Genomic DNA, 14,306 nt, shown 5'->3' on the forward strand with positions numbered 1-14,306 from the left:
TAGGAAGCATGTTTACCACTCTTCAATTTCTGTCTTATCTTCCAGGTACTCAGAATGGTTCTCCACCTTTTTTTTCCCCACAACAATCCTGTGATGTTGGTTTGATTAGGCAATAGTCAGTATTATATAATATTATAATATTATAGTGCCAAATCAGTGTGTTTCCATCACTCCAGGGTGGACTGGATCTTGCTTCTCTGTAGTAACACCTTAACCACTACACCACAACTGTACCCAACCATGTACTTTGGTATATAGGATACTAATGTTTTCCAGAGGTTAATTGTTTGACTATACACCATTGTCACCTTTAAAGCCCTTCATGGCTTGGGGCCGGGTTACCTAAGGGGCCGCCTTCTCCTAGTTGTTTCTGCCCGTCCAATTCGATCTAGTAGGTTGAGTATGCTGCAGGTCCCGTCAGCTAGGGAGTGTCGGCTGGCGGGAACTAGAAGGCGTGCCTTCTCCTCCGTAGCGCCTGCCCTCTGGAACATCCTCCCTTCAGAAATTAGGATGTCCCTGACCCTGTTGGCCTTTCATAAGGCTTTGTGCCCGGGCCTGGGGCCTCGAGTGTGTGGATGGTCCCGTCTCTTGGCTGTATTAATATCTATGCATTGCTCACTTGGCAGCCATATATATTTATTTTGTATTTATTTTATATTTTAACTGTTTTAATTATAATTGTTTTAATTGTTTTATGGTTTTATTGTTGTAAGCCGCCCAGAGTCACTTGTTGAGATGGGCGGCTATAGAAATCAAATAAATAAACAAATAAACAAACAATGTTCTGGTCTCACGTTTTCCTCCCAAAGAGATTTCACAATGCTGCAGTGTCTGAGGCTGCTATGGACTGTCCAGTCTAATTCTTCATCAACTGATCAAACTGAGTTTGAAATTCTCTTCTCAAGAACCTTTACAAAGTATCAGGCCTTTCTACTACATTAGAGAGAAACAGATTATTACTGTTAAATCTCATAATGGGTAGTTCAGATGTTCATAATCTCTGAAAGCCCCTTGAGTCATAAAGAAATCCAAAAATAACTTAGCTTAGGGAACAGTCATTCCTGTTTTCATGGGAGGAGTCAGTATAGTTTATTTTGCTGCAAGGCCCTTCCCCCCCATTTATTGATAAGGAAGTTATGAACAACTATCAGAAAGATTTTTTGCCTGTGGGTTATATATTTTCAGATACAGCATTACATCTACATACATATACAAGGTCATTGCTTATTAATCTCATACAAACTTTTTTTTTCTATTGTATGTTATTTTTTGTTGGAAGAATATGTATTATATATGATTGCTTTAGTCAGAAACATTGGTTATATGTTAACTGTCATCTAGTTAAATACACAAGATGAGACAACTAAATACAAGAAACCTACTCTGTGACATTTACTCTAGTCAGTATTTTTGGTATTGTGATGAAGGGCTTTTAAGATTTTGAGCCATTTTCTTAAATAGGACACTTCCACTGTGTGATGTACTTAGATTTGTTACTACTATAACTATTTCAAATTATTTGAGCAATGCAACCTTTCTCCCGTGTTTTTAGTAATATATATGAATGGTATGCTTCATAGAGGTGCTCATGATTGTAGTGAAGATGCAACTGCTGCATGGAATTTTTGCTTTGTAAAGGATACTGTATGGAAGACAGAAAACAGTGAAGCTTTTCAACAGAATAATACTTAGACACTAAAATATTTCCCTCTGTTGCTTGCAAAAGAGGGAATCAGTTGAGCAGGGAAAAAGTCCAGAAAAACATGCAAAGATCTCAGCTCCTTGACTCCCACCTCCAAAATCTGCTGGTAGAATGTCTTAGCGTGCACTTCAAAGGAACCCAGCAGAATTGTCCTGCCTATTTATTTTATTTACATATCAACCAAATCAACCCAGAGTTTTCACTTGAGGCACAAATGACCAGGCTCAAATTGTCCTATTTCGGACACATTATGTGAAGACCCAGCTGTCTGGAAAAGGGTCTAATGTTGGGAAAGGTGGAAGGAAAGAGAAGAAGAGGATGAGAGCAGCAAGATGGATGGACTCAGTTTCAGTAGTGATGAGTGCACCACTGGGAGACCTGAAAGACCAGGTTAGGGACAGATCATCATGCAGAAAATCTATGTGATGGCTAGGAATTGAAAACAACTTGATGGCACATAATCTCTACCTATCTTTCATCTATCTGTCTGTCTATCATCTATCATCTTTGCAAAATGATATGAAAACTCTTTAAGACCATTGTTCTGTCTTTTACAATGCTCCTCTGATAGTCTATATGGTTGGCTTAGGGAACATTATTTTATATTATACATGTTTCACAACTTTCCATTGCAGCAAAAATGTATCTCTCTATGGGACTTGGGGCACTGAGAGGCTTAATGAGCCTCAGCCGCTGATCTGGTCTACTCAGTTGGGCCCTGGGATATTTCCCATCTGGAGAATCAATCTTACTTTTTAAAAAGAAACATACATGAAACATAAATAATTGTAAAATATATTTATTTGTGCCATTTTCCCATCCAAACAGTGCTTATGTGCGCATGCAGTGCATAGAGAATGAGAAATTGAATGTTTAGATATAAGTATTGTGTACTGGCACACGTACACATATACATACATATGTACACACACATTCCTAGAACATACTGACTTGAAAGTACACTCTTAAGGTATGTGTCTAGCCAAAAGGTATCATACAGAAAGCGCTAAATGCCTTTTTTTTTAACCTCGCAAAACATTCCCCAGGAGATCAAGATCTTAGGTCATTTAAATTGATAAATAATTTAAATTCTTTCATTTTAAGCAGCCTCTTCAGCAGAGCAGTCAATGCCTGCGTAGGTGAACTTTTCATATAAAGTAGTATTCACGTAAGTCTGGAAATACAATTGAGAAGAATAAGCTCAGTATATTTGTACACAGGATCTGATGCAATTTTTTTTTATTTTTAAAAAATTATTAATCTTTTTAAAAGAAGAAGAAAAAAGAGAATGAATGAGCAAAAGGAAAAAAATATCATACAGAAACATAATATTAGCAAGTGGACAAAGGAATTACCAAGACTGTACAGTTAGTGCTCAGTATATTGTTGATGAGAAATTAACCATTAAAACAAATTAAATTATTTTAATACTATAAGAAAGGATTTGAATCTCTGAACTAAGTGCCAAAATCTCCCCTGTATGATGATGAAAATTCTCATACCTGCCCTGGGTCTAGATGTCTTACATTGAATCCCCATGAAAGCAAGAAACTATGTTGCTGAACTTACACTATTTTTCTTCTCAAAAAACAAAAAAACCTTGTCCCAAAGATATTTTCTGCAGATTATACTGTTATTCTTAGGTCGGGAAATGACTGAACAGTTGAACATGGATTGTATAGATCAGGACACCTGAGAATTGCCTTTAGAATTTGTGATATTCTGCCTCTGAATGTATTCTGACAAAACAAAATGCATGAGAGATCTTCACAGGTAGTGCTGAGATGTGATTTCCATCTATGACATGACATTAACCATCCATTTTACTACCTAAGTGGCATAGAAGCTAGTTGCAGAGCAATCACTTAAATGGAACTGTGACTGGATGTAAGAAAACATGTTTATTCTTACCTTCCTTTCTTCTAACATCCTGTTCAGGGATACCAGTATCTGGGCAAATGATGGTCTCTCATAAGGTTTTTCTCTCCAGCATTGCCTCATTAAATCATAACTGAAGAAGAAGGAACAGAAGGAAATATCAGCCAGAACAGCATAATTTATGCATGCTTAATAACTACCTGATGCTTAAAAGTAGAACTATTAACTGACAGGGATGATCTGCGACAAAGCAGACTACCACTCCTCCCCCATGATTTTTTTTGTTGGTGGTGGTCCCATTTTTTGATGCCTCTAAGCTCAGTGCAGATGGTAAATGGACACTCCTGGGAGTTTTCCTTGAAAACCCTGGGAATCGCACAGGAGTGATACAAGAACAGCTCCCATTAATTTCAGTCAGAACTAAAGAGGAAGATCGTCTGATATATGGTGGCTTATTTCTTGGGCCAATCTAGGCAAGTATTTTATAGAACATGGCATATTTGCATGGCGTATGACGCACTTTCCAATCTTGTTTTCCTGATGCTATTTCTCTTCCCTTTTCTGTTTCTCAACTCCCACCCAAACTACTTTTCTCAAGTTTTTTTTCAATGACTTTGTTTTCACAATGCTGCAAAACTATATATTTTCCTATCTAGAAATATCTGTATGTGGGGCTCATTTGAAAGCTATAGAACTTATTTTACAGCATGTCTCTTCCAGCCCCCCGTTCATTTGATTGAGGCATAGGGATTTTCAGGCAGGAAATCAATTGCTTTCCCCCCAACTTCCTAAGCATATCTGTTAACGGGATAGAAAGCAAAATGTGTAGTCACTACTCTGCTTAGAGATGATCAAGAAATTTAAAAAAAAAAGCTTTTCATTTTGAGCTCATGGCACCTTTGTGGACCAAACACATCATTAGAATATTATGCTTCCTAATGCAACAGAATTCATTACTAGCACATAAAACATTTCAAGCGTTCTGCCAGTGGGAACAATGGGAATGCAAAACTAGACCCTGCTTTCTCTTTTTTCCCCCTTCTGGAGTCACAAAAGTAGGTGAGTCTATGCTGAATACTGTCTACCACCCAACTGACAGAAATACTGCTCATGGGAATGATTTTGAACAAATATTTGAAACCATTTTTAAAATTTCTGTAGAAAATAATGGAAGTGAGTTAAAACCACATATTTTGTACCACAGCAGTCACTCTAAGCCCAGCAAGAAGCAAACCACAGCATTTGAATTCACTTCAACATAGCCCATGAAGTACAACAGCAAAAATCCAACACTTTATCTGTCTAGCAACTGGAGAGGGCTACTTCTTAACCTGTGAACAGTCTCAAAAACTCAGCTAGGAGGATTTTGGCAATTCCAATTTTCCTTCTGGATAATTTCCAGTTGTTTTGCCAATGCATGCAGATGAAATTCACTACTGTTACATTCATATGGCAAAAAGTGGGATGGTGGATGAGAGCATGTGACTTATGCCAGCCTGCTAGGGAATGCATTATTATTGAGAATGGATGACAACCCTGCAGAGTAGACCAGTACTATCATGCAGCCTCCAGATATATGCCTATTTTTTAAGAAAAGAGAAGGGGTTTATGTGCGCACCGAGGGATAAAAGTGATCATTTATTAAGACCTGTTGGAATCTGTGCTGTACCTATGCACAGTGTAAGTAAGATTGTAATTTTTCATTTCTGCTTCCTCCTGCATGGGTATCTTCTATTGTAGGCCATGATACTGGGGCAGTATGATATTTTCTTGTGCATTTTAAAGTTAATGAAGGTGTCCAGGTCTCTTAGGTATTATTTACAAAGCAGAGCATAGGGTGAATTTCAACTAGACACTATATAGTTGACGATTACAAAGTGGATTTACATAGTTGGAAGAAGCCAGGAAAAAAATTATTGTCAAATCTGCTCTATCCTTTTTGCCATGGAATATGAGTTCCAACCATAAAACACAAAAATAAATAAATAAATATGAGTAGGTGTGTTGAAGTGGGGCACAGTGTACAAAAAAAGTATAATCACAGTCCATGTTCCTGATGAATGCCTATGTTCTTTTGATGTCACACATTTTCCTCTTTTTCCAAACTATGATGTATTTTAGTAGTCACCTCTTTTCTTTCCTGAAGCAAATTTACCTATTATTTTGAGTTCATTCTTGAGATGTACATCCCACCTCTTGGCCCACAGGGCATTCAAGACCACTTTCAGTATAGCAAGAACCAGTTGACTTACACCTCATCATCACAGTTGAGCGGCTTCTCCAGTCTGTACCCTTGGGGCAATTTTTCATACAGTTCTGCGCAAGTCATTCCACAGTACGGTGTTCCACCTAGAGAAGAAAATTAGTTTTTTCTTTTTCCCTTTTTTCGGGAGGGGGGATTTGTTTGCACTGTTCTAGATGATAATAGGTTGATAACTGCCTTCTAAAAACAAGACAAATAATATATTATCAGCAGGCACATAATTATCTAGACAAGATATGCAGCAGTGGCCCATCAAGCTCAGAATTTCATCTGTTTCCCCTTTTTGCTCCATTCCTCAGGTTGCCAAAAACAACAAAGCTATCAGGTACCCAGCTGGGTATGAAATGCAAGTTATGTCTGATTTTAGTGGAAACAACTGCTTGAAGTATTGTATACCACAGGGCAGATACTTATGAGCTGACCTCTGTTTCCTGATAAATGGTAGTGAAAGGGAACTTCATTTTGCCAAGTGTGTAAATTCTGCATTATAAACTCACTGGTTTGACATAAAACCCTCAAGGCAGAAAGATTAGTTTTGTCTGCTTTTAACAATGGTGTGTTAAATTTCTGAATTTTAACTAAGCATTGCTAAAAACAGAGGAGACTAATGTCATCTAATTTTTTTTGGACAAAAGTGCACAAGTGGCTAGATGAAGGAGCAAAAACCTTCCTTTTTATGTGTGCCTCCTTGAACCCATTCCCTCCAGCCCAATCTATTTGCTCAACCCAACTATCCAGGCCAGTCTGTCTGGCAAACCACATCTGAAATATAGGAGTGTCCAGAAGTAAACCGCAATATGGAATTCGGATGTGCAGTTTTCAAATGTAAAAGATCATAAAAATATCAGTCAGTCTCTGAATGGAAACTTCTGGGATCATGTCCTGCATTGGTATCTAATCTCCAGGGTTTTGTGTCCATGAACACTAGTTTTTACTGTTTACATACTGCTCTGTAATCTGTCCTAAATACACTGGTATGTGCGCATGCGCATGTGCACGCATGTATACATACAGACAGCGAAATAAAAACTGAAGAAACAAGATAGATGCCAAATATGTCCAACAAATAAAGTGATGCACACTGAGACATAAATATTGCTTCCATATACATATGGTAATAGCAGAAGAGCGTTAACTTGGACTGGTATTTATTAGCTTCTTTGTTGAGCAAGCTGCACGCTAAGATGATGTTCTTGATAGAATCAGTATAATAAAAGCCCAACAATTGGGCTTTTCTCAGAATATATCAATTCAAAGTGCAGTGGTAGCAAAAACAAGTGATTTTCGGATTAGGAAAGAGAGTGAAAACATCAAAGCAACATACCTAAGAGTATTTTTAAAATTCTGTGTCTGGGGTCTGGTAATCCTGTACTATAAACATGTATCATAGAAAATGATGACCAAAATTATTGAGAGCATCTTCTCTATCAGGATACACAAAATTATTTAGGGCTTTTGGGTGCAGAAAAAGCACAGAGAAATGGAGATACGACAGCAACAAACCATACTTCGCTAATCTAAACCTCATCCCACAATTGACTGGATTTACACCAGTGTCTTAAAGTTGCCATGGTTCAAAACACTGATTTACACAATGTGTCATACCAAAGAAAAAATTGGAGTTGGATCTCCTCTACTGAGATCCAAATGGAACCTCTTGTTCCATTCTTGGAGGAGGAGATAGAATATATCCTATGGCTTCCCAAACATTCCAAGGGCTGACAGATTGCAGTCTCAATTGCTTTAATGGGGGAATTATTCAACAGTGGAGGACAGAAAAAAATAGATCTGCAGATACAATACATCTCTGAATTCAGTACAATACTGGGAACAAACAGTTCCCATTGTGTTCCCAGTATTGTATTGTACTGAAACTGCTTGGAGTTTCAAGAACAAATCACAGTAGCTGTGTGTAGCTGAAAAGATTGGCTATATCCGTCCTATGATTTTATGTTCTTAATCAAAATAAAAACTCTTAAGAAAAGGAAACTTACCTAAGCTAACTATTTCCCATAACAGCACACCGTATGACCAACTGCAAATAAGATAAAAGAAAATGGTAATAGCTTAACACTGATTGCCTTTGGAAGGAATGTGTGTTATGAAAATTGCAAATTGTTATCAGGTGTAACCTGCCTTTCTTGCTTCATTTATTTATTCTCTCTCTCTCTCACACACACACACGTACAAAGAGACAGAGCTTTGATTGCAACACTACAACCACCTGGTCTATTTTGACTCCCGCTACGGACACCACTAAGCTGAAGACAGTATATATGGGGAATGGATCTCTCTCAATTTAGCAACAACCCTCTGAAGTCATTTGGGCAGAGAAAGAGTTCTCAAAGTTACACAATGAACTGCAAGACCAAATGGAGATTTGGACCTGGGTCCAAATTTATTCCTTAATAAATAGAATAGAATAGAATAGAATAACATAACTTTTATTGTCATTCCACTACACACCAAAGTGTACATTAAAATGAAATTTCGTTACAATTGGCTCAGCAATAAAATAAAAACACCCTAATTACTATAATATGTATATACATTCTTTACCCATTCCACTCCTCTAATCTTGATTCCTAATAAATATCAGTCCTACACACAGCATCAAATGATCAGCCCTACACACAGCATTAAATGATTCCACTATAAACGATTTCACTATAAACTCTCTCCCAGTTTTCTACCATGAATAAAGAAATTAGAAAATTATCTAAACATAAAAACTCACACATCACTGTTTGTAGTATACACACTGTAGTTTAAAGACTCAATTGCCATCCATCGCACTGGAAGCCGTCCCTAGAATAATGAAATTAACATGCTATGATAGGTGTTTGCTTAGGCACAGGATCAATTAACAAGAACAGTTTATCAAACATCCATATTCTTTTGAACTACATCCATATTACAAGGAAACTGATGGCTGGACAACAGAAATGGATTATCTGTGCCCATTTTACAGCTAAGAGGCTAATCCTTCAACCCTGGAAAGATAATTTTGTGGCACCAATTACTGATTGAAGACCTGATGATTCTTGCAAGTGATTCTGAGTTGTTACAGACATAGATTAGTATAAATAGCAATCAAATATGGTCATATTTTTATTGAAACTGTTTTGTATAATTTTATATACATGTATGAGAAGCCTATATAATATATAATTTTATTGTTACACAGTTTTTATTATTATATTGATTTTCACTTTTTTCTTTTTTCCTCTTTATTCTTTTTTATTCAATTAAGGGGGGGGGGGAATTAGAAAGGTTTCCTTAACTATTTTAAAGGAGGGAACACCTGCTTGTTTGCACACTATTGATTCTACTCATTCATGCCATTTTTAATCTGCATATTCATGGTTAAAAACAATTCTATAGTGAGGACACTATCTCTTTCCTATTGTATATGGAATCCAGGTGTGCAATCACAGTAGGGACATCCACAGGAGAAGTGAAACTTGCAGGGACATCCACAGGAGAAGTGAAAAAAGTCATCCAAAACCCCACCACATTTTTATGTTAAAAAAAGAGCCTGGACTTTGATTGTGCCATTACGGTTACCATATTGACTTTTTTGACACCCCACCTGCAGATGTCCCTACATCCAGTTTTCACATCTGTATAAAGTTACCAATCAAAGCGAATATAAAGTTAATTATTATAAACTCTTAATCTTTCTCTTACATCAGCCAGGGTGATTCCTTTAAATGTCTGTGAAACATCAGGTCATCTAAATTCTCAACAGGAAAAATCCACTAACAGCTAACTTTTCTATGGCACCAATGACATTTCCAGACAAGAGAAACTTAGCCTTATGAATGATAGTACTGCCATTCTGTTTGTTTCTCCTGAACAGGTATTCTTTGCAAGAAAAACAATAAAAGAAGTGGGGTGAAAGATGGGAGGGGACAAAGCCAGTTCATTCATTAAATTTCATGGCTGAATCCTAACCTCCTAGCCAGGATAGTTTTAATCAGATATATGTTTAATCTGGGAAGCTGTAGCAAAATCTTTAAGTTCTAAAGACAATTTTCACTTTTTAAAATAACATACAGACAGAATGCACCCTTCTGCATGAAAGCTACAGTGAAAATGTTCTTTCCTTACCATGGTCTTTTTAACATAAACTTCTTGACCTCTAGACAAACCAAAGTCAGCTATTTTTGCCACATAGTTTTCTCCGACCAAAATATTTCTTGCTGCCAGATCCCGGTGAATAAACTAGAGGGGAGAAAGATTCGCATTGTGAATTTTAATATTAGATTATGGCTAATAAAATGTTTTGTGTGTAAAAATTATACCATTTTTCCATCATTGTTCTGTAGCAATATGCAAGATTCATTTTATATAAGGGCAGAGGCAGCAATTTTATTATTCATATTTTTACATGATAGATGCCAGCATTTATCCAAGAAATGCCAAGGATAAGGAGTGGTATGACCTGGCTCAAATGAACCCCAGCCTATCTCAAGGGCTATAGGAGATGTTCACTAAATCGCACAATACATCATTCAGTTGGGGAAAGAAAAAAGAAATGCTCACTTGTTTTTGGCTCAAGTAGTCCATTCCTCTGGCCACATCGGCTGCAAAGTGCAGTAGTTGCTGAGAGGAAAGAGTGGAGGCCGTGCTGTTAGCTATGGCAAATGCCGGATCGGTCTCAAGGACCCGACTCTTTCGCAAAAAATCAAGTAAATTTCCATGCGGTGCATATTCAATAGCAAGGTAAAGATAGCCTGGTATTTAAAAACAAAAGCAGATATTGGATAATTGCATACAATGAATGCATAATGATTTCCCCCCCCCCAAAATGAGAGGTCCTGTCAGCCAGCTTGTTGGCTGAGGAATTCTGGGAGTTGAAGTCCATATATCTTAAAGCTGCGAAGTCTGAAAAACACTGTTCCAGAAGCATTTATTCACTCAAATCAGTTTTCTGGTCTCTGTACCCAGGCTGCCAGACATTTCTGAAATAATGCTCCATCTTTCCTTGAGCAAATTCCTCTTATGTGCCTCTCACCCAGATTTCCCAAGGCTTTACATGATGGTATAAATACAGTGTGGCATTCCCGTGATCTCCTAAACCAGTAGTTCTATCAGAGACAGGGCCTCAACTGGGGGGGGGGGAGAGGGGGGGCAAAGAGGGCATGTGCCTTGGGTGCTGCTCTTGGGGGGCACCAAAATGAGCGCAGACTCCATGTTTGCCCTGGGCGACACAGACCCTCGTTGCGGCCCTGATCAGAGAAGGACATACGAATAGTCTACTTCAGTGTCCAAATTTTGGGGAGAGTTACCTGAATATATACTGTATAGTAAGAAAATGAATTTGCACCAGAATGTTTTCATGTAGTTCAGCTATCAGTACCAAATCATTTTAGTTTCCTTAAACATGATATTTTTTTTAAAAATCCACTGAAAAGCAATGTACCTCGATGCTCACAGGCTCCTAAAAGGTTTATGATGTTAGGATGGTGTCCAAGTTTACAAAGTACTTCCAGTTCTCCAGCAAAATCTCTGTGATCGTCTTTGGAGGCATATTCTGCAAATAATTTTTGTTTGTTTTTATTTGCTTTATGCATTAATCTCTACAGTATTTAACTAATATAATATTCATACCATGAGTAGCATCTGTTTGATTTTTGTTATGTCCAGTAATAGATGTATCAAAAATTAAAAAATAAAGACAATTTTCAGTTGTCATAAGCGCATTGCTATGCTTGCTTGCTTGCTTTTTCTGTTTTGTAAGCTCCTGAAAGACCTTCTGTCATATGGCAGCCAATACATAGTAAAAACAGTAAAAAAAATAGTAAAAATAAAAAGACAAAAACAAGACCTGTTATATTCAATGGGGAATAGACCCTAGCAGCTGCTTAGGATTTCAGCTTTAAATATTAACACTGTCATGTGACTAAGTCATCTGTTATCTATATGTATTTGTATTCTCTGAATTTTTTTTCCTCTGATCCCATGGATGTATACAGAAAATAGGAACTCCAGCCTTCCATGTGAAATGGAGATGTCTCCCAGGACACTTTGGGAAGGAGGAGACAGATGAACCGGTGCCAGGCATATGATTTCTTTCGCTACAGTATCAATACTTTTGGGCTGGAAAATCCTGAGAAAGTATCCCTAAAATCTGCCCCAGCTATACAGTCTGTGTCAGACACAGGAACAAAAGAAGCTGCTTTCTCCTATTTCAAATCTTCGTTTTTTTCTAATAGTTTGGGATTCAGTCAGGCATCTGTGCCAGCTGGAGATGGCAGGCGTAAAATCTTCCTGCGAAGCATTTGCTTGAATAAGATGCTCCCTTAACCCTTTTTCCTACGCACACATGGCAATTTTAATCTTCCCAACTGCGGTGCTGTTTGATTGTAAAGAATAACCAAGGAAGAATAATTACAGAACATAATCCTACCAGGAGTCTGGAGAGCAAGTTCTGCTTCAGAAGTCTGCTTCATGGCTATTGACAACACTGCAAATGACTGGATTTGCCAGTACTCTAATTCATTGTTTCTCAACCTCAGCAACTTTAAGACGTGTGGACTTCAACTCCCAGAATTCCCCAGTCAACCAGAAATCCCAGAATTCTGGGAGTTGAAGTCCACACATCTTAAAGTTGCTGAGGTTGAGAAACACTGTTTTAATCTTTAGCCCTATAAAAGCAACATGCTCTTAAGCTATTTTTTTACTTCTCAAATGACATAAAACAGAATTCCAGCATCATTTGTTTTGTTCTTTTGTTTTTTAAAAAGCCAGTTCAGTGTAGTAGTGAAGGTGCTGGCCTAGAAAGCAGGAGACTGTGAATTCTAGGTCTGCCTTAGGCATGAAAGCTGGCTGATGACTTTGGGCCATTCATTCTCTCTCAGCCCAACAACTTCACAGGGCTGTTGTTGTGGGGAAAAGAGGAGACAGGAGTATTAGGTATGTTTGCTGCCTTGAGTTGGCCAAAATATATTAAAAAGGTGGGATGATAATAATAATAATTTTAAATGGAAACTCAGTGTTGGGAAAGGGACATGTGGTTCTTTTGCCTCCCATTGTTTCACTGCTTGAAATACCTCCATCATGTGCAGCACCTCACAGGATTCAAGGAATCACCATAAGGCACTTCTTTGCTTTGTTTTTAACAGCACATGACTCCAGCCACACTGAGCAACTTACAACCATGGTTTGTAAGAGTTTGCTGTTGATGTATTCCTTGATTAACAAACTGTGGTTAAAAACAAACCATAGTTTGTGCAAGGTGTGGGCCTGGCCTATGTTTTGGGTTACTTTTGGAGCCTACCAAGGAAAAAGCACTGAGGAATAGCAATTCCAAGTAGAGAAATGAAGAACAGACATGCGCTTCCTGCCTCTCAAGCAACTGTTCCTTTTCTATATTTTGAAAGAAAACCTCTCTTTAGGTGATTTTGTACCTAATGGGCTTCCTTCCTAAATACACATTCAGAAGCACAGGCTAGTTCCACAAAGTCAGGCAGCTACAACCAATGAAGGCATTCCCAGAGATTTGCTGCCTAGATGTTCCTTATTCCTCTGAGATAGATGCTTACCCTTCATCCTTTTGATAGCTGCATCCATTCGCAAGCCGTCTTTTTTAATTCGGGCTTTCAGAACTTGGCCAAAGTTGCCTTCTCCAATCACATCTTGGAATTTGATGTCATTCCATTCCAGAACTGGGTAGATAGTGGGCTCAGTGCTATTTTTGGCTTTCCGGCTTAGAGTAAGAGTTCCTGAATTGAATTGTACAGCTGGCTCATCCCTCTGAGTAAAAATCAAGCAAGCATCATTTAATAGTTTGTTAATAGATAGCTTAAAGCCACATTAATTGAACTTCCTGGGAGATATGCTTTATGTCTGTGATTTTTTTCTTAAAAAAAGGAAAGGTTTCCAAAAGCAGGATGGATCCAGTATTTCATATCAGTGCCTTTCCCTTGCTTTCAAAGCAGACTTACAGTTCAGCCTCCTCTGACTTTGTGCCTCTGGCCATATTATACTGCAGTTGGCATCAGCACCAGCCAGCCACAATAGCTATGCTACCTCAGTATGCAGGGAGCAGGGGAGAACTGGAGTTGCAGTGAAACCTGCAGGGAGCTCCCAGTTAGAGAGAAGCTCATCCAAGGGGAATATGCCCAGAGAGCCTATGAATTACAGTGAATCTTCCTTTGTTCCCACCAAAAAAAAAAAGGCCCACACTGTCGCTGTACTGCTCCTGACAATGAGAGTGCCATGCTAAGGGAAAGGAGACCCCTTAGCCACCATTTTGCTTCACATAGACATTCATCTTCTAGCGTGGATGACTCACCACCACATTTTGGAAAACCTGGGCCATGCGTTGCTGGAAATTTGCCCGCTTCAATTGTAGCATAATGAAAAAGGCCAGTAGTATTGTCAGGCAAGTCATCCCTGCTGAGCCCAGGATAGCAATCAGTAACATCTGACCTCCTTTGGACTCATTCAGAACTG

General features: G+C 38.2%; 1 protein-coding gene across 1 annotated transcript in view; it reads right to left on the bottom strand.

The window, feature by feature from the left end:
• Nucleotides 1–2,485: 2,485 nt before the first annotated feature.
• TEK (TEK receptor tyrosine kinase) overlaps nt 2,486–14,306 on the bottom strand; it is a 59,492-nt gene continuing 47,671 nt past the window's right edge. Inside the window, exons 14-23 of the mRNA XM_063294998.1 lie at nt 14,146–14,303; nt 13,394–13,604; nt 11,272–11,382; nt 10,392–10,582; nt 9,957–10,070; nt 8,581–8,651; nt 7,838–7,878; nt 5,833–5,929; nt 3,614–3,713; nt 2,486–2,876 (exon numbers count right to left, since the gene is read on the bottom strand). Of these exons, the coding sequence (XP_063151068.1) occupies nt 2,802–2,876; nt 3,614–3,713; nt 5,833–5,929; nt 7,838–7,878; nt 8,581–8,651; nt 9,957–10,070; nt 10,392–10,582; nt 11,272–11,382; nt 13,394–13,604; nt 14,146–14,303 (1,169 nt within the window). The 3' untranslated portion in view covers nt 2,486–2,801. The remainder of the gene's footprint in view (nt 2,877–3,613; nt 3,714–5,832; nt 5,930–7,837; nt 7,879–8,580; nt 8,652–9,956; nt 10,071–10,391; nt 10,583–11,271; nt 11,383–13,393; nt 13,605–14,145; nt 14,304–14,306) is intronic.

Source organism: Candoia aspera, chromosome 2, assembly GCF_035149785.1.
Source record: "Candoia aspera isolate rCanAsp1 chromosome 2, rCanAsp1.hap2, whole genome shotgun sequence".
Classification (NCBI taxonomy): domain Eukaryota; kingdom Metazoa; phylum Chordata; class Lepidosauria; order Squamata; family Boidae; genus Candoia; species Candoia aspera.